Source organism: Myxocyprinus asiaticus, chromosome 14 (genome assembly GCF_019703515.2).
Source record: "Myxocyprinus asiaticus isolate MX2 ecotype Aquarium Trade chromosome 14, UBuf_Myxa_2, whole genome shotgun sequence".
Classification (NCBI taxonomy): Eukaryota; Metazoa; Chordata; class Actinopteri; order Cypriniformes; family Catostomidae; genus Myxocyprinus; species Myxocyprinus asiaticus.
In genome coordinates this window covers 39624935-39645488 of record NC_059357.1, presented here as the reverse complement: position 1 = coordinate 39645488, position 20554 = coordinate 39624935, and the positions used below count along the sequence as shown (strand labels likewise).

General features: G+C 39.2%; 1 protein-coding gene across 8 annotated transcripts in view; it reads left to right on the top strand.

Annotated features, from left to right (window-relative positions):
* Nucleotides 1–20540, top strand: part of hgs (hepatocyte growth factor-regulated tyrosine kinase substrate) — a 36434-nt gene extending 15894 nt beyond the window's left edge. For 2 of the 8 annotated variants that reach the window (XM_051716462.1, XM_051716469.1), the window contains 13 exons: nucleotides 687–816; nucleotides 4338–4436; nucleotides 4539–4634; nucleotides 4730–4768; nucleotides 5169–5330; nucleotides 5441–5654; nucleotides 9903–10075; nucleotides 10153–10293; nucleotides 14159–14345; nucleotides 16317–16450; nucleotides 16547–16642; nucleotides 17411–17497; nucleotides 18149–20540. In XM_051716462.1, the coding sequence (XP_051572422.1) occupies nucleotides 687–816; nucleotides 4338–4436; nucleotides 4539–4634; nucleotides 4730–4768; nucleotides 5169–5330; nucleotides 5441–5654; nucleotides 9903–10075; nucleotides 10153–10293; nucleotides 14159–14345; nucleotides 16317–16450; nucleotides 16547–16642; nucleotides 17411–17497; nucleotides 18149–18244 (1654 nt within the window). In that variant the 3' untranslated portion in view covers nucleotides 18245–20540. The remainder of the gene's footprint in view (nucleotides 1–686; nucleotides 817–4337; nucleotides 4437–4538; nucleotides 4635–4729; nucleotides 4769–5168; nucleotides 5331–5440; nucleotides 5655–9902; nucleotides 10076–10152; nucleotides 10294–14158; nucleotides 14346–16316; nucleotides 16451–16546; nucleotides 16643–17410; nucleotides 17498–18148) is intronic. The other 6 variants (XM_051716468.1, XM_051716467.1, XM_051716466.1 and 3 more) reach the window with 6 other exon arrangements.
* The last annotated feature ends 14 nt before the right edge of the window (nucleotides 20541–20554 follow it).

Genomic DNA, 20554 nt, shown 5'->3' with positions numbered 1-20554 from the left:
TGGAGTACAATGACTCGATATGCAGTTAAATATATTTAAACTCAAGCAGAATATAAAGTGGTAGGTGTCAAAATGCAGGACACATGGATGTGTGTACGTACATCTCACAGTCTAAAGCATAAATTGCAAGGGACGTGTTGTTAATGTAATTGGATAAGTGCTTGAGCAGTGTGTTTTGTGTAAAAGAGGTAGCGTCCTTGAGTTTATGTAGTGCATGTGAGTCTTTCTCAAAGTAGTCCAGTTTAAGTTGAGTTGCAGGTAGGTAAAGGGTAGGGGAGTCTCCCTGAGGCTGGGGGTAAAAACTGTTGAATGTTGAAAGACAGGTTGTTTCTGCCACGTGGCATCAGAAACCTTGGAATATAAAGCTTTAGTTGCTTTAATGATACTTTTATGGTGCTTTTTTATTTTCTTTGAGTTTTGCAGTAAAATTCACTGAAGGAAAAAATTGTATTCAGTAAAATATCAGTTGTCAAAATTGTAAAATATAAATTCAATAAAACAAACAAACAAAAAAAGTTGTATAAGTTTGAAACAACATGAGGGTGAGTAAATGATGACAGAATTTTCTTTTTTCCATGAACTGTCCCTATAAGTTTTTACTCTATATCAGTGTATTATCTTCCTTGAGTTGTCCCTTGGGTTTCACTTGTTTATAATCCTGCTGTTTAACCCCTCCTTCTCAACAGCCACCCCTCCCTCTCTCCCCCTCCTAGGAAAGCTGAAGGGAAGAGTGCCAGTGCTGGGCAGTCTGAGCTCCCCCCTGAGTACCTGACCAGTCCTCTGTCCCAGCAGTCTCAGGTAGTGCCCACCGAATCAGTAAGTAGTTGCATTTCATAGAGAGCTCACACTCATGGGCATCAAAATTATGAAGCATAACACCAAATTATTTGACACAAGCAGTTAAACCGAATTTGTGCACCAGTGTATTTGGAACTGAAATGCCAAGCAATTTTGAGGCTCATGAGTAAGGGCACATACTACTTTCTAATTTGTGTGCTAACTGTAAATTACACCTAAATCAGTAATCAATGCAGTATTTAAAGGGTAGTTTGAAATTGTTGTGCCATTTGCGTCACCAAGTGGAATTTCTAAAATTATAACTGGCTATGTTTGGAATGAAATATTTGAGTCCTAACATAAAAATAATACTCTTTATATTTCTTCAGTATATAAGATGTATACCCTGCACAATATTCAGGTTTTCTCTATGCATGGAATACCCAGTTGATCTACTACAAAATGTGCAGTATACAAACAGAACACACTATACTGTACTCCACAATGCAACGCGCTTGACTTGATCTTCCATTTAGAGGTCTGAGTTGAAGCCCGAACCTGGCCCATACCCAAGACCGTGTGACCCTACCGTTACTGTCAAGCTTGGGTTACCGGTACGGTCAAAATATTTTTGTTCGGGCTTGAGCCCAAAAACACATTTGGTGCAAACAGCTTCTAATGTATAGTGTATCAGTGTATGTATAATGTACTCTGCATCCGGAAAGTATTCACAGCGCGTCACTTTTTCCACATTTTGTTATGTTACAGCCTTATTCCAAAATTGCATAACAAAATGTGGAAAAAGTGAAGCGCTGTGAATAATTTCCAGATGCACTGTATATTTCATAATGTTTATAGTAAAAATAAATTGTAATTTTATCTTTTTATTTATTTTCATTAATTACAAACCTGACCCAAACCCGACGTGAGACCTGATTGTTCGCTGGTTCCTGTCGGACTTGAGTCAAGTAGCACATCTACTTCCATTACCGGTGTGATGAATGGCCCAGTATTTACTGCCATGATTTGTAACATTTTATTTTAACTCATTGTTTCGTTGAACTGCTGAAAGTTCAGACCTTTTTGTACAAAATGTATTAAAAATACAAAAGAACTGTGTCTGTTACTAAGATGATAACTGGACGCCAATTGCGTGTAATGTGACGAGGTCATGTGACAACAATGTAGCATACTACATTTTGAACCGTTGGATAATGCAATCATTGCATAATGCCTACTGTTTCACTTAATATTTGTTTAAAGAATGGTAAGCATACTGTCTGTACTGCACAGTATTCAGTAAGAAGAAAGCTAGTATTCCATTCTGAACATAGCTACTTTCCAAATGGGTTTCTTAAACACTCCCTCTGTCTACCATGTAGTCTTGCCCCAAACTGTCATTTGTTGAGCCAATGTTGTTATGTCATGGCCAGTTGGTGTTGCTAGTGGCACAGAAATTACAATATTGTTTTGTGTGTTTTAAAAAAGAAAGAAAGAAATGTTGGCATTGTCTGAATCAGTTGAAGTCAGTGATTAGACTTCTTACTAGAGTTGCATCGATACCAATTTGTGAAGACAGATACAAGTGCCTAGTTTTAGGTGTCAGCCGATGTACTAGTGATGCACCGAAATAAAAATTCTTGGCTGAAAACCAAAAATTCTGGACACTGGTGCGAAAACCGAAATTATTAATTTAAATTAGACTTTGTTCTCTGTAATTAAACGCCTTCCAAATGTTATTATCAGGGATGAAACCACTTTTTCTATAACTACACATTTCATTATAAAATAGAGTAGAAAGAAAATTTACGTAATGTGTAGCCTAGTAAGAAAACGCTTATTGTTAACTACTCTATTGGATAATACAGCAACAAATTTAAGAATAATTCCAGTGAAAATGAAGCTAGTTGTGTTCACTTTAGATGTGATTCAGTCATTTAAATATGATTGTAATTTGTAATGTAATATTATTATTATTATTATTATTATTATTATTATTATTATCATTGTTAATATTATTAATAATAAAAATTCTATGATAATATTACAAAATAATACACATTCAGTCGTAATTTCTTAACTTTTAAACCCTCTGGCTTTTTTTGTTGTTGGGCGGAACACCAGGAATAACCATGTGCATGCTATGAGTGTGTCAACAACAGAGCGGCACTCATTCACTTAAGCGTGCTGCGCATGCAGAATGTATATTTACTTATTAAACGCATCCTTTGCAATTCACAAAGCTATTGTGTGGCATCGAGAGACTTTGAATATAATGCACGAGTCATGGACTACTGTAATGGTGCTTCTGTGCTTCTTCAATGTCATATTGGAGCTTTACAGTAACAACCGTGACACACTATATCACACAATATCGGAGCACTGAAACACTCTTTATTAAAGTGTCATGAAATCCCACTAGTTCAGCACCAGTCGTTCACACCTTAGATGTAAAAAATAAAAAGGTTAATGAAAGGGCCGTGAAAAGATGTAAAAAGGTGGGCAGGTAGTGGTTGTGAAGGGAGGAGGACAGGAGAGGGTCAAGCTTAACAGTTCACTCATTAACACACTGTTTCAAAAGTACAGCCGCAATACTTAAACATAATACGTGTTAACATGACTCTAGTGTGATAAAAATTGCTTACTAACCTTGTCTTTGAAAAGTTATCCAGTATTTCAAATTCTTTTTCACACAATGTAAAGGAAAAGAGTGTTGACATGACTTTAAGGTTTGGGATCACTCTGTTTTTGAACAAGCCGTCATGTTATTCTTTCCATGATCAGACGTACGGCGAAGACGCAAACAAACAGCTGGTTCATATTTAGCATGAGCAGCAGAACCTCGCTCCGGTCCTGTTATCAACTGAGGTCCATTCTGACGAGTGATTCTGATCTCACCACAGTGTTCTGTGTAAAAGTCCGCTGTCACGTCCGTGTGGTTTCGAATTCTCCGCTGTAATGCGAGCTCATGCACAAGGCAGCACTGTGATTGGATGGAAGCACTCCTTCTCACGAATAATGTGGAGAAACACTCGTAACTGAATGACGTATTAGTGTACTCTACTTCCAATCATAACTCGGAGTTAACGCATTTACCTCATATTTGATGACGTTGCTTCAATTTTCGTTTTGAAACCGGAAGAACGAAATGGCTCAAAGTTTAGAAGTGCCATGCATGTTAATGTACTCGTACTTGGAAATATGAAATGACACTGTTACCAAATGCAAGTATTTACCGAGTAGTATCGGTGCGTCTCTACTACTTATTATTATAATAGCTATTAATTATTCAAATTCAACCCTTATACTTCTGATGTTTTCATTTGTTTTTGTTTTTTTTAAAAGAGAAAATTTAGATTTGTATAATATTGGCCATTGTATTGGTTATAGGAAATAACAAGTATATAATTATGAGTATTGGGCAGACTTTATAGATTGGTGAATCTATATTATTTCAAATAAAACTGATTTAATTGAAAATACATAAATGTTCAGCTTAACTCCCCTTCTGTCCTTCCTGTGTTTTCTCCCTGACCACCTGTTGCTGCTCTGCTTCTCAGATGCCTCCTAAGAGAGACGAGGCGGCACTTCAGGAAGAAGAGGAGCTGCAGCTGGCCATCGCTCTGTCTCAGAGTGAAGCTGAAGAGAAGGAGAGGATGGTGAGACATCTGCATATACATCAGTCTACAAGCAAACGCTGCTGTACCACATGAAGCCTGAGGTGATGTGGTTGTATAATCCTTCGATTTGTTTGTTTACAGAAACATAAGAACACATACTCTGCATACCCTAAAGCTGACCCCACACCTGTGACCTCCTCTGCCCCACCTGTCAGCACTCTCTACACCTCACCCATGGTAAGAGACTACATGTATACAGTAATTTAAGCAATTCGTTTAAGACCCTCATTTTTATCTGTCTACAGTGGGTAAAATGTTTCTCTGCATTTCAGAACTCATCAGCTCCATCTGCTGAAGAAGTGGATCCAGAGGTGAACAAATGTTCCTATATTTTTTTTTTATTCTTTGTTTTACATCTACTTTTAACCACTTTGCAGGCACTTTATCCACAGTAAGGTGGGACTTGATTTTATCTTGATTGATTTGTGAAAATTGGATTGTGTAACATACCAGAATGGAGTCATACGGTTGAAAAGTAACAGGAATTTGTGACGTTGACCGTAAAGAAAAGTCGTTTCAGAGGCACAGAGAGTTTACAATTGATATATTGACAACATTTTGACAACAATTATTTGCATTTGAAATAACATACACAGGTCATGCACAAATAGTGCTGTAATATGTATTAAGTAAATTTTAATGTCATGTTATAATCAAGTTATTTTGGAAAAGTGCTATCTGTATATTTAAATTACATTTGCATTTTTTTAGCTGGCTCGTTACCTGAACAGAACTTACTGGGAGAAGAAACAGGAAGAGGCTCGGAAGAGTCCCACCCCCTCTGCTCCTGCCCCCGTTTCATTGGCTGAGCCTGTGCCAATCAGCCAACCAGTGGAGAGCCACACCCCAGTCCAACCCATCAACATAGTGGAGGTACATGGAGCACTAGAAAAATGGATGTGTACATGTCTTCCTGAAAATGGTCCATTTTTTTTTTTTTTTTTTGCTACTTTCCCTGCTGAGATTCTTGTGTGACTCCTCAGCAGCAGTATCAGAATGGCGAATCGGAGGAGAACCACGAGCAGTTCCTGAAGGTCTTGCAGAATGCCGTCACCACCTTCCTCAACCGCATGAAGAGCAACCACATGCGTGGGCGCAGCATCACCAATGACAGTGCGGTGCTCTCTTTCTTCCAGTCCATCAACAACATGCACCCGCAGCTGCTCGAGATTCTCAACCAGCTGGATGAGAAGAGATGTGAGTCAGACATGTGTGCACCTTGTGATTTAGGATTGTGATTTTTATTTTGACCCTTTTTGCGCTTTATCAACATGCAGTAACATACTTGTGGAAGGGCTTGTCCATTGTTTTAAATAGACATTAGGCTTTATTTTAAGCCATGAATTATGATTTGCTGCTTGCTAGTTTGAGGTAGGTGGTATTAGGGGTAGGGACATCATTATCCTTGAGAGTACTTTTAATTGGACAAAATTTTACACCTCTGAGTGCAAGATCATTAACATTTTCGGTCATGATCTTTTGACAACTTTTACAAGTATGTTAAAGGAATGTTCCAGGTTCAGTACAAGTTAAGCTTGATTAACAGTATTTGTGACAATGTTGATTTCCACAAAAAAATTATTTAGCCTCATCGCTTGTTTATTTAAAAAAGCAAAAATGGAGGGGCCTGGGTAGCTCAGTGGTAAAACGCGCTGGCTACCACCCCTGGAGTTCGCTAGTTTGTATCCCAGGGCGTGCTGAGTGACTCCAGCTAGGTCTCCTAAGCAACCAAATTGGCCTGGTTGCTAGGGAGGGTAGAGTCACATGGGGTAACCTCCTCGTGGTCACTATAATGTGGTTCGTTCTCGGTGGGGCGCGTGGTGAGTTGAGCATGGATGCCGCGGTGGATGGCAAGAAGCCTCCACACGCACTATGTCTCCGTAGCAACGTAGCTCCGTAGCTCAACAAGCCACATGATAAGATGCATGGGTTGATGGTCTCAGATGCGGAGGCAGCTGGGATTCGTCCTCCGCCACCCGGATTGAGGCAAATCACTACGCGACCACGAGGACTTAAAAGCGCATTGGGAATTGGGCATTCCAAATCGGGAGAAAAAGGGGAAAAATCAAAATGGTGGTTACAGTAAGGCACGTATAATGGAAGTGAATGGGGCCAGTCCATTAATGTTAAAATATATACCGTTTCAAAAGTATGGCCACAAGGCTCTATTTTTGTGACCGTACTAGGTGCAGCGCTATGCGCAACAACTGCGTGCTGCGTCTTATCAAAATTTCATGAGCGCTAATTCTAAACGCAGTTTACGTGCAAGCGCAAGTGGGCGTGGGTGCGAGTGTTTACGCTACGTGTGGTTGTATGCGCACAAACTGGGGGTGTATTGAATGTTAATGAAGTTGCGCAAATTGCAATTTGCTACTTTCCGTAGAAATAGGTCATTGCACTAAGATGCGATCACTTTAAATTAGAGGTGTCAAAATTAACGCGTTAACACTTGTGATTAATTAAAGTTAACGCGTTAATTTTTCTTAATCTCAATTAACGCATTTACCGTAAATACAGCATAAACCAGCATAAACACTGGTAAAAGGGCAGAACCTTTGCGACGTGTCCGCCCGGGGTCATTACACCGACGGACACATCACAAACACGCACAGCAGTGATTCAGTGTCAGTGATAATCTTTCAGACCTTCTCCAACCATACATTCTGTCACATTCCTTAAGATCATCCTCTGCTGATTTATTGATTGTTCCATCTTTTAAACTTAGTTCTATGGGTGCTAGAGCTTTTAGTTGCTTTGCACCAAAACTTTGGAACTAATTAATATACAGGTGCATCTCAATAAATTAGAATGTCGTGGAAAAGTTCATTTATTTCAGTAATTCAACTCAAATTGTGAAACTCATGTATTAAATAAATTCAGTGCACACAGACTGAAGTAGTTTAAGTCTTTGGTTCTTTTAATTGAGATGATTTTGGCTCACATTTAACAAAAACCCACCAATTCACTATCTCAAAAAATTAGAATATGGTGACATGCCAATCAGCTAATCAACTCAAAACACCTGCAAAGTTTTCCTGAGCCTTCAAAATGGTCTCTCAGTTTGGTTCACTAGGCTACACAATCATGGGGAAGACTGCTGATCTGACAGTTGTCCAGAAGACAATCATTGACACCCTTCACAAGGAGGGTAAGCCACAAACATTCATTGCCAAAGAAGCTGGCTGTTCACTGCTGTATCCAAGCATGTTAACAGAAAGTTGAGTGGAAGGAAAAAGTGTGGAAGAAAAAGATGCACAACCAACCGAGAGAACCGCAGCCTTATGAGGATTGTCAAGCAAAATCGATTCAAGATTTTGGGTGAACTTCACAAGGAATGGACTGAGGCTGGGGTCAAGGCATCAACCACACACAGACGTGTCAAGGAATTTGGCTACAGTTGTCGTATTCCTCTTGTTAAGCCACTCCTGAACCACAGACAACATCAGAGGCGTCTTACCTGGGCTAAGGAGAAGAAAAACTGGACTGTTGCCCAGTGGTCCAAAGTCCTCTTTTCAGATGAGAGCAAGTTTTGTATTTCATTTGGAAACCAAGGTCCTAGAGTCTGGAGGAAGGGTGGAGAAGCTCATAGCCCAAGTTGCTTGAAGTCCAGTGTTAAGTTTCCACAGTCTGTGATGATTTGGGGTGCAATGTCATCTTCTGGTGTTGGTCCATTGTGTTTTTTGAAAACCAAAGTCACTGCACCCGTTTACCATGAAATTTTGGAGCACTTCATGCTTCCTTCTGCTGACCAGCTTTTTAAAGATGCTGATTTCATTTTCCAGCAGGATTTGGCACATGCCCACACTGCCAAAAGCACCAAAAGTTGGTTAAATGACCATGGTGTTGGTGTGCTTGACTGGCCAGCAAACTCACCAGACCTGAACCCCATAGAGAATCTATGGGGTATTGTCAAGAGGAAAATGAGAAACAAGAGACCAAAAAATGCAGATGAGCTGAAGGCCACTGTCAAAGAAACCTGGGCTTCCATACCACCTCAGCAGTGCCACAAACTGATCACCTCCATGCCACGCCGAATTGAGGCAGTAATTAAAGTAAAAGGAGCCCCTACCAAGTATTGAGTACATATACAGTAAATGAACATACTTTCCAGAAGGCCAACAATTCACTAAAAATGTTTTTTTTTATTGGTCTTATGATGTATTCTAATTTTCTGAGATAGTGAATTGGTGGGTTTTTGTTAAATGTGAGCAAAATCATCACAATTAAAAGAACCAAAGACTTAAACTACTTCAGTCTGTGTGCACTGAATTTATTTAATACACGAGTTTCACAATTTGTGTTGAATTACTGAAATAAATGAACTTTTCCACGACATTCTAATTTATTGAGATGCACCTGTACATGTGTTTTTAGGTTTACTTCGTATTAATTTTTTATGGATCTTATCTGGGACTATTTGTATGATTTGTTGTTCTTTGTATTTTAACTTTCTTAATTGTTGCTTTTTATGCTGTAGGGTGTCCTTGAGTGCTGTGAAAGGCGCAGATAAATAAAATGTATTATTATCATTTTTATTGTAAAGTGACGCTATTTGATGGAACTTGTGACAGAAAATATTTTTCAGCCTGTGTAAGGTGCATTTTAATTACCACAGAAGCACGCCAAGTCTTAACTATCACCAAAATGCAGAATGAGACATTTTTGTCTGCGAGCGCTTTTCATGTGGAGTTCAAAGCGACGCTGGTGCTGACGTCCAGACCCGAGTTACGAACATGGCTTCACAATTGCTGTAACAAAGCGGATAGCCACAATCTATGGCTGATTAATATTGTGGAGGATGAGAGTTAAGAGATTTAATGCCCATTGCAATGAAAATGCAACTTATGCGGGGACTAGTCAAACAAGGCAAGGACAACCAGAGAACCACCTCTGAATTAAATTGCACTTGACCTATCCCACTAGCGCTTTGTGCACATGATTTCACCAACCCACTTGTGCCTAGACTTGGTGCATGCTTGCCCACTGACATTCTGTGTATGACATATCAAGCTATGCTTCGTGTCTGGAAACCCCCCCAGTTCAGCACCAGTCGTTCACACCTCAGGATTTTAAAATGGCCGTGAAAAGATGTAAAAAGGTGGGCGGGTAGTGAGTGCGAAGTGGGGCAGGACGGAAGGGGTCAAGCACAACAATTCACTCACAATAATTCTTTTAAATAAACAAGTCATAAGAATTTTTTTGGAAATCAACGTCACAAATGCTGTTGATTGATCTTAACTTGTATTGAACCGGCACATCCTTTAACATAGATGGCCTCAAAGCTAACAGACATGGACTAAAAACAACAAAACTCCAATTTTGATTTCATAGAATTTAGATTTTCTTTGCAGTGTAGCTAACTACTTTTTCAGAAGGAGATATAGCTTTATGAGTAGCTTCTCCAACACTGCTTTGATGGTAAATGTGTTCTTCTCTCCCGGTCAGTGTACTATGAGGGACTTCAGGACAAACTGGCGCAGGTGCGTGATGCGCGGGGGGCTCTGAACGCTCTGAGAGATGAACACAGAGAGAAACTGCGGAGGGCTGCGGAGGAGGCTGAAAGACAGAGACAAATCCAGCTCGCCCAGAAACTGGAGATCATGAGGCAGAAGAAACAGGTGAGCTGGTTTTCTGTGGGATCTTGTGCAGTTGACTCATGTGATCAGGGGAAGCTGACTTTGACTGGTTTCTGCAGGAATACTTGGAGATGCAGAGGCAGCTGGCCATTCAACGTCTTCAAGAGCAGGAGAAGGAGAGACAGATGCGTCTGGAGCAGCAGAAACACACCATACAGATGAGAGCACAGATGCCTGCATTCTCTCTGCCTTATGCCCAGGTCTGCACTGATGAACACACATTTAACACGTTGCTTCTGAAATTCATATCAGATTGACTCTGTCATAGTATCTAAATGAATGAATCAGTCATGGAAAAGCTGGAAATAAAAGGAAATTTGAATACTGTAATTTCCAGGCCTAGAAAATTCTATAGTGAAATATATATACACACACATATATACACACACACACACACACACACACACACACACACACACACACACTACTCAGCCACAACATTAAAACCACCTGCCTAATATCATGTAGGTCCCACTCGTGCCACCAAAACAGCTCTGACCCATTGAGGCATGGACTCCACAAGACCTCTGAAGGTGTCCTGTGGTATCTGGCACCAAGACGTTAGCAGCAGATCCTATAAGTCCTATAATTTGCGAGGTGGGGCCTCCATGGATCGGACTTGTTGGTCCAGCACATCCCATATATACTCAATCAGATTGAGATCTGGGGAATTTGGAGGCCAATTCAACACCTTGAACACTTTGTCATGTTCCTCAAACCATTCCTGAACAATTTTTGCTGTGTGGCAGTGTGCATTATCCTGCTGAAAGAGGCCACTGCCATCAGGGAATTATGTTGCCATGCAGGGGTGTACATGGTCTGTAACAATCTTTAGGTAGGTGGTACATGTCAAAGTAAGATCCACATGAATGCCCAAGGTTACCCAGCAGAACATTGTCCAGAGCGTCACACTGCCTCCACCGGCCTGCCTTCTTCCCATAGTGCATCCTGCTACCATCTCTTCCCCAGGTAAAGGATGCACACACACCCAGCAGTCCACATGATCTAATGAAAAACGTGATTCATCTGATCAGGCCACCTTCTTCCATTGCTCCATGGTCCAGTTCTGACACACACGTGCCCATTGTAGGCGCTTTCGGTGGTGGACTGGGGTCAGTATGGGCACTCTGACCGGTCTGCGGCTATGCAGCCCCATACAGATCAAGCTGTGATGCACTGTGTGTTCTGACCAGGGACGGATTAACCACCGGGCCGATTGGGCCATTGCCAAGGGGCCTCTGCACCCAAAGGTCCCCGAACTCTAAATCAATAATTTATTTATTTTGAGAAATCTATTATAAATCCACGTAAATGTCAGCAAGTGAAATACTATTTGTTCGGCCGAATGCGTGCTGGACTGCAGCAGCACGAGCACAGGCACTCGAGTGCGCGCTCAAGCAATCTGTGTCTCACAAGTGAAGCACATTTATTTGAAGGACTACAGAGAACAGCGTCTGATTTACAAAATGCTTTCAAACACAAAGATAACATGCAGTTTACCCTTGCTGTGTACCAAGCTGATGGGTTAAATTCATATAAGTGACAGAATTCGTGCAACATTATGGAGGACTTTAAATGTTTAAGTCCTGCATGCATTTAATGTTTAATGATAAAGGAAAAGATGCCTTAATACCCTAAATATGTGCATGGTAACCTTTTGTAATATTTGGTTAACCGCGAGAGTTCATGTTATTCTGTTATTTGCCAGGAGTCGGGACACGGGAATAAGAAACGTTTATTGGCATGGATGCATCAAAAACAATCTCAGATTAGCAGGGAATAAAGTGCAGTGAGCCATGAGCCTAAATAGCACAATACATAGATCTTCAAAAGATAGTCACATTAAAGTCAAACAAAAATAATCTTTTTCTCTGCCTGCAACATAGTAGGCTTATTCTTAATCAATGGAAAATGCATAATTCTGCCCGGACAGGTTCACTTTCCATGAGGCAACGCACACTACAGTTTTTAAACCTCTTCAGGATGCTTTGATTTTTAAGTGATTCAGCATTTAACTTGTGTAATTATTGTCTGCACACCAGAACAAAAGGGGGAAAAAACATTGGCTTACCGTTTATCAAGCGCTTAATCTTTGCCAGGTGAAAAACAATCTGGATTCATGTGTAACAGTCACATAAATCCTCTTTCCAACCTGAACTTCAACAGAATGTCGATTTGTGACACCTGAGCTGAAAAAGCTTGATGCAGCGCAACAAATGGTGAAACAGAACACAGGTGTCTTGAGATGCGTTAATAAATATTTAAATTTAAGTGTCAAAAAAAAATAAATGCGACAGTCATGCACAACAAATTGCAAAACAGAACGCAGGTGTCTTGAGATTTGTTTATAAATATTAAAGTTCTTTTAAACTTAACACAGTGTCTAGATAATGCAACGGTCCCACGCGGTATGGCGCAACGTTCAAAGACGTCCGGCCAGTGTGTGTTTACATGGCCTCGACACACGTATGAACAGCCTGTAACTCACCCTATAGCTTTCTTGAAAAACTGACCAGAACCTGGCCCAAAACCTTTAGGTTTGTCGGATTCCGTTGGACTCAGATCGGGTTGAAGACCTCTAAACACGTGCAGAATAACAGAATAGTGATTTTGGTAAGCTATTTGAATACCGTGCACATCCCTATTAATAATGCATGATTTTGGACCGGTTCATAATTAAAAAGTACATATAATTGGCCATGCAAGACATTGCTCCAAACTTTTCTTCTGTCAATCTGAAAAATCCATCCAAATCTGGCAAGCGTCCTGTAGCGCATAAAGGTGAACATTGTCACGTGACACGGCATGGGGGGCCTCCATGGTGTACCGGCCCATGGGCCTCTCTGTTCTTAATACGTCCTTGGTTTTGACACCTTTCTATCATGGCCAGCATTGTTTTTTTTTTTGTTTTTTTTAGGTGGGGGGGATTTTCTCCCCAATTTGGCATGCCCAATTCCCAATGCGCTCTAGGTCCTCGTGGTGGCATAGTGACTCGCCTCAATCCAGGTGGCGAAGGACAAATCTCAGTTGCCTCCGCGTATGAGACATCCAATCCGTGCATCTTATCACGTGGCTTGTTGAGCGCGTTACGGCGGAGACCTAGAGCATGTGGAGGCTCACGCTATTCTCTGTGGCATCCACGCACAACTCGCCACGTGCCCCACCGAGAGCGAGAACCACATTCTAGAGACCACGAGGAGGTTAACCCAACGTGACTCTACCCACACTAGCAACCGGGCCACTCAGTCACTCAGCACGCCCTGGAACCGATCTTGCAACTACAGGTGTGGTAGTCAGCATCTTTACTGGCTGAGCTACCCAGGCCTCCTATCATGGCTAGCATTAAGTTTTTCAGCAATTTGTGCTTCAGTAGCTCTTCTGTGGGATCGGACCAGATGGCTAGCCTTTGCTCCCTGTGCACATAAATGAGCCTTGGGTGCCCATGACCCTGTCACCGGTTCACCGGTTGTTCTTCCTTGGACCACTTTTGGTAGCTACTAACCACTGCATACCGGGAACACCCCACAAGACCTGCCGTTCTAGAAATCCTCTTACCCAGTCGTCTAGCCATCACAATTTGGCCCTTGACAAAGTCGCTCAGATCCTTGCGCTTGCCCATTTTTCCTGCTTCCAACACATGAAATTCAAGAACTGACAATAAGATAATAAATGTTATTCACTTCACCTGTCAGTGGTTTTAATGTTGTGGCTGATCAGTGTATATATTTATACTTGTAGTTTTGCTCTGCTGTCAGATATTTCGTTCAAAAGATGCTCTTATTGACTCTGGTGTACATCTGCTATTAAGATGAGTCTCAGGTGCTAAATACAAGTATAAACATAGTCAAAGTTTTTATGGATGATTTAAACAAATTTGTCTTACTCATAATTCATGAAGAAGGACCAAAATGGTCCTTTAAAATAGGCTTCATTTTCCACATGCATAATTATTTCTTATTTTTTTGTCTGAAATGTCACCTGGACATTTTCATGAGATTTCCCTGTCAGCATTCACCCTTTTTATGTTATATTTGTTCATGATGTGCTACTGTTTGGTGCTTTTAGATGCAGTCACTGCCTCCTAATGTGACAGGAGGGGTGGTGTATCCCCCGGCTGGTCCTCCCAGTTATCCAGGCACGTTCAGCCCTGCTGGTTCAGTGGAAGGGTCGCCCATGCATGGCGTCTATATGAACCAGCCTGGACAAACAGGAGCTGGTGGCCCATACCAGGCAATGCCTGTGTCAGCTACAGGTGAACTAAACATTTACTAAATATCTTTTCAAAGATCCATTGATTTTTTTTTTTTTAATTAAATGCTTGTAGAGTTGATTGTCAGGTAGGGCTGGAGCGATTAGTCGACAACGTCGACAATAGAAAATTGTTGACAAAAATTGCCGAATAGTCGTTTGATGTCATTTAACTTAACATGAGATCACATTAAACTCTAATGATGATGTGCGAGAGCAGCACTGCAGTTCGCACCTGACTGAGGAGAGGAAGAATTACACAGCTCACAGTCCAGACGCACTCCAAACTTTCCAAACAGTTTCAGGTGATGTAGATCGCAATGTATGAGGGAATTATAATGCAAAAATACAAAATAAGTAAATACAGAAGCACTCTCGTTGCTGAATAAGTGGAGCTGGAGCTCTTTAAAGGAAACAACCTGGTGTTATATCTTAAATGCAGTTATATTTAATGCGTTATAGCTTTATTAAAGGTCAGATAATACAGAAGCAGATCATGTAAACAACTACAAACTCTGAAACTGGCATTTCTCTGTGCGGGCAGCATCTCTTCTATGAGTTGTGCGAATGTCCCGTTCTAAGGGGGAGAGATTAAAACTGCATCCGGTTGAGGCGCACTCTGTCACAAGGATGCTCGTCCCTCGAGCTTAATGCAGCTAGATTATGACGTGATGGCTCGCGACTTATTATATCATAATATGTCACTGTGCATTTCTTATTGTGAAGAAAATTGGAAATACGCAGCTTTATTAATAAGAGAGAGTTTGTTTTTTTGAACAGAAAGACGAGAGAGGGTAGTCTTCACCCAATTTTACACTGCAACAAAATACATTTTTGATTTGTTTTTGTTTTGGCTTGTTTTCCAATATAAATATCTAAAACTCCTTTAAAACAACGTACATTATCTTTAGCAGCTATACTGCAGAAGAAAATGTTTTATCTGAGAATGTTGAATATAATATTAAAAATCCTTTTAAAAAAGATGCATTCACCTGAGAATAGATCTTGAATAAAAGTATATTTTGTCTTTACTGCACTCACAGAAGTATAAAAAAGTGAAAAAATACACTTGTATACAAAATACACTTATATTTAAGATACATTCTCTTAAAGCAAGTCTAAATATCTTATATGTTGCTTCAAGTAAATGTATCTTTAAGGATTTTTAGACAATTTTAAATGGAAAACAAGACAAAAACACTTGATAACAGTAGGATTTTTTGTAGTGAATTTCTTTACTGAATTAAACTTCATAAGTTTTTTTTTTTTTTTCCTTAATTCAGTGAATATCATTAAGAGGTATTTTTAAAAGATGATTTTGTCCTCTTTATTGTTAGTAAGCACGTTTAATACAACCAGTCGGGGCACAAGCTGAATAATCGGTTAAGAGCTAATGATTAATCATTGCAATAATCGCCGAATAGTCGAATAATAGTTCTAATAATTGTTAGATTAATTATCAAAATAATCATTAGTTGCAGCCCTACTGTCAAACCATTCTGTACTGTGCAGATGTTTTTGGCACTTGTGAAAAATGGCATAAAGTGAGGATATTTTCAAAAGTAATGCCATGAATACTTTTTATTTAGCATTTAGACAATTAAAGTGCATTAGACATTAAAAAAATAAAAAATTCCAGATAGGGTTGTGCACAAATAATCGATTAATCTAGTACTCGTTCAGCTTTAAATATTCAACTAGTGAAAACACTACTCGAATATTACAATTTGATTTTCCTTTGTGCCTTTGCCTATCATGGGAAATATTAATACCATCTGTTGCAGGACTTCTGGTTCTACTTCTGTCTATTCAATTTACAAAATAAATCTTTCTATTGACAGACACACTAAAGATTGGTTAAGATTGGTCTGCTTAAGACAAATGTTTTTGTGAAACATCTATTGTGCCTAAGATTTTAACACTGTTTATATTTTAAAAATATTTAATACAGTAGATTCTCTGCTCTGTCTTTTAGATCCCAACATGGTGAACGCTTACATGTACCAGACTGCAGGCACCAGCGGACAGCCTGCCGCTCCAGGACAAGCCCCTCCTACAACCACACCTGCCTATACTAATTACCAGCCCACACCCACACAGGGATACCAGGTCAGTTTTGATAAGGAGGTTTCTCATGGAATTTGCTGTGAGTGAAATGTTAATTGTAGAAGTAAACGATTATGTGATTGCTGGTTCTTTCTGTAGAATGTGGTGTCTCAAGCTCAGAGTTTGCCCCCTATGTCCCAGGCTGCCCCTACCAATGGCATGGCCTATATGGGTTACCAGCCATACAACATGCAGGTACATCATACAGTCAATGTAGATCACACATTTAATATACTACTATTGTTCCTATACACTGAAAACCCTAATAAGTTGACTTAATTCAGTTGAGGGAGTGAGTTGGAATGAACTTAACTATTTAAGTTAAGGTAACTAGATGCAAATAGACTTAACTCAGATTTGCTATTTACATAAATGATGTTGTTTCTGCTTAATACATTTTATTGAATGGACTCAAATGTAGGTCCTACAATAACACAGCTTATTCTAGGTCAGTCATTAAATAAATGTATTTCTCCACAGAAATGCATAGACACCTGTACTTCAGTTACACATGCACAAGGAGAACTAAAATAGTGTTAAAAGGGTCCAATTGACCAAAGGTTACACAGATCACCGTAATGGTGACATCACACGAAACAACTAGTTCATAACAACATAAATAATACTACATAAGAGCTAAAACCTCAATTAATTCTTAATTAAATAATTCGAGCGCAAGGGATTATGGGTACTCCCCATAACCTCAGTTTTGTACTCCACTTTGAGTTAACAATTAAAATTTTGCGTCTATGGATTTTTAAGAAAAAATACGTTAAAGGAACATAGATATTTGAGTTATGAGCACAAAACGTGACATTTTAAGTAATGTTTAATTAAGATTTTTAATTTAAAAAAAGATTTCAGTAATGACAACTATAGGGTTCACAGTGTAAAGAAAAATCAGGTGGGTGTAACTTGTAAAGCTTGAAGGCTGTCACTGATTGCCATTACGTTCTATCACAGAATATGATGACAGCTCTTCCAGGACAAGACCCCAACATGCCTCCCCAACAGCAGTACATGCATGGGCAACAGCCTATGTACCAGCAGGTCAGCCTTATTCCATAACAATTTATTGTTTACAAAACAGATGTTCAGAAGAGAATGCCAACATGCAGCTCTCACTATTTCGGCTGTTTATACAGTAGCCCACGAAAGTATTTGGACCATTCAGTCACAAAAATGTGGTATATTTCTTTAAAAAAAAAAGTCACTCATTTTATGTAATATAAGACATTCATACATTTTGAAGTGTGGCATAAGGGTCCAAATACTTGTTAGGTCAACTGTATTATCTATAATGTGCACAGTATGTACATTTTCCATATGCATATGCAGGAAACAACAGAGCCCAATGTGTGGAATACTGTATCTCATTTTACAGTGTGCTTGACTTGACCTGCCATTGTTACAGCCGTGATTTGTAACTTTTTTTGGAATCATTATTGGGTCTACTATCAAACGTTAAGATATCTGGACACAAAATGTAATTGAAAATGCAAAATGGCCATATTTTAAGGACAACTCAGCAGCGCTTACATTTAAAACTATTCACGTACTATTTAATGATTAAAAATATATATAAGGCCGTGTACTGCACAGTATTAGTCAGTAGTGAGTATAACTGGTATAACTTTCCAAACAAAGCCATAGTTTTACTATCATTATTAATATTGTCTTTCCATGTTTGTTTGTGAACAGATGGCTCCCCCTGGTGGTCCTCAGCAGCCATCACAACAGCAGCCACCACAGGCTCTTCCAGGCAGTGCAGAGGCTCAGCTCATTTCGTTTGACTAATAGCTCATCGTATGCCTTTGCCCCACACTACATTCAACCTTCCCCTGCAGTTTCTGGGTGTATTGCCCTGTACCCTCTACCTGCTCTCTCTTCACATTGTTTCACAATTATTGAAAATGTAGAAACATTGTAAAAGCATCTGGCTGTCTTGAGTCCCCTCTCCCTTTCCTGCCTCTTTTCATGAAGGAGCAGCAACAGACAGTGCTGGTGGGGAGCCTTTATCTTTCTACCAGGTGAATCTCACAAAACCTGTCAAGATCGTGTCCATGTTATATTTCACTCCTGATAATCAAAAGAAAAATAATAGAAGTTTTATTTTGCATTTAAGAATGAAGCTATTTTGCTTTGTCATTATTTTCACGACTAGTAAGCACATTTCCCCCAAATTATCATTACCGTAATGCAAAAAAAAAAAAGAAGCTCATTCTCATTACTGTAATACGGAAAAAAAATTACTTGAATTATAAATGATTTACACGGCAAGGTAACATTTGTTGTACTGCCTTTATTTTATTCCAGTTGAACTGTAATCATTGTATTGCAGTGTACTTTACTTTAATGCAATAAAAATGACTGTTTTACAGGAATGAGAATCATCATTGATAATAATGGAAATCCTAAAAAGTCAAACGTCCAGATGCATTATGGTAGTAAAAATGTGGGGTGAAAATGTAACTCATGAAAATGTCACAATACAAAAATCGTAATTGTCCTGAAACTAGGCTTAATTTTCTTTATGTAAAATTTAGTTTATTTCTTTCTATTTTGGGGTTAAAGGGCCCGGACATGTTTTTGAGAGCTTGATTTTCGCATATGTCGTTTTTTCTTATAAAACGAAGCTGATGTGAAGTTAGTCTGTCGTACCATAGAATTTAACACAATATGAATCAAAATGACAAGACCATCCTTTGTCTCCAGTTTTTTAAGAGATGCTTGCAGGTGTAAACTTAATTTCAGAGGAGGCAGATATTGCGCGCTGATCAAACAAAGCTGTTTTTTCTTCAGTTTAAAGGGACAGTTCACCCAAAAATGAAAATTCTCTCATCATTTACTCACCCTCATTGCATCCCAGATGTGTTTGACTTTCTTTCTTCAGCAGAACACAAATGAAGATTTTTAGAAGAATATTTCAGCTCTGTAGGTCCATACAGTGCAAGTGAATGGAGACCAAAACTTTGAAGATCCAAAAAGCATATAAAGGCAGCATAAAAATAATCCATACGACTCCATTGGTTTAAATCCATATCATCAGAAGAGATCTGATATGTGTGGGTAGAAACAGATAAATATTTAAGTCCTTTTTTACTATAAATTCTCCTTCCTCTATGCAAAAAGATATGCAAAAAGAATGCGATGGTGAAAGTGGATATTTATAGTAAAAAGAACTTAAATATTGATCTGTTTCTCACCCACACCTATCATATTACTTCTGAAGACATGGATTTAACCACTGGAGTTTTATGGAATACTTTTTCTGCTAACTTTGTGCTTGTTGGAGCTTCAAATGTCTGGTCACCATTCACTTGCATTGTATGGACCTACAGAGCTGAGATATTCTTCTAAAAATCTGCTTTGTGCTCGGCAAAAGAAAGAAAGTCATACACATCTGGGATGGCATGAGGGTGAGTAAAATGAGAGAATTACATTTTTGGGTGAACTATTCCTTAAAGAGACTTTTAGCACCAATTCACTAAAATATTCTAAACTCATCTGACACTCCAGTTCTGGTTTCCATTTGACTAATCTGTTGTATGCAATTATAGTAATGTTTCAAATGAACTGACGTTATGCGTTTAGGATCTGTTTAGTGGAATCCACGCTAGTGATTTCTGCCATCTGCCGTATAATTATCAGCCAACGAGATGTCAACTTTACAATCATATCACCAATTTTTTATTTTATTAAATGGCCTTGCATCCAAGTTTGCCAGTCAAACGCTCTGTAGTCGTCACATCTGTTTGTCTTTACAGTATCAACATAATTAGGGGTCCTAGCCTGACTGCTCAGAACTCTTGGCGGACTATATGAAAGAATTGATCTCAAATTGCATTTTCTTAACTAATTAATTTCAGTTGAAAATTGAGCACCACATCAATATCACACAAAAGCCAGTCCGTGTGAGAGTTAGAAGTGTTGAATGCATGTGGTTTTGAATATGGATGGTAATGAAGAGAGAGACTGCTTTTGGATGAAAGTGAACACTGCATGTTTGTAACATACTGATACACCTGACTTAATAAAATAATCTAGTTTTAAGATCATATTTAATAAATATCTTGTTCTTATATTGGTCATACATTAGTGAAATTT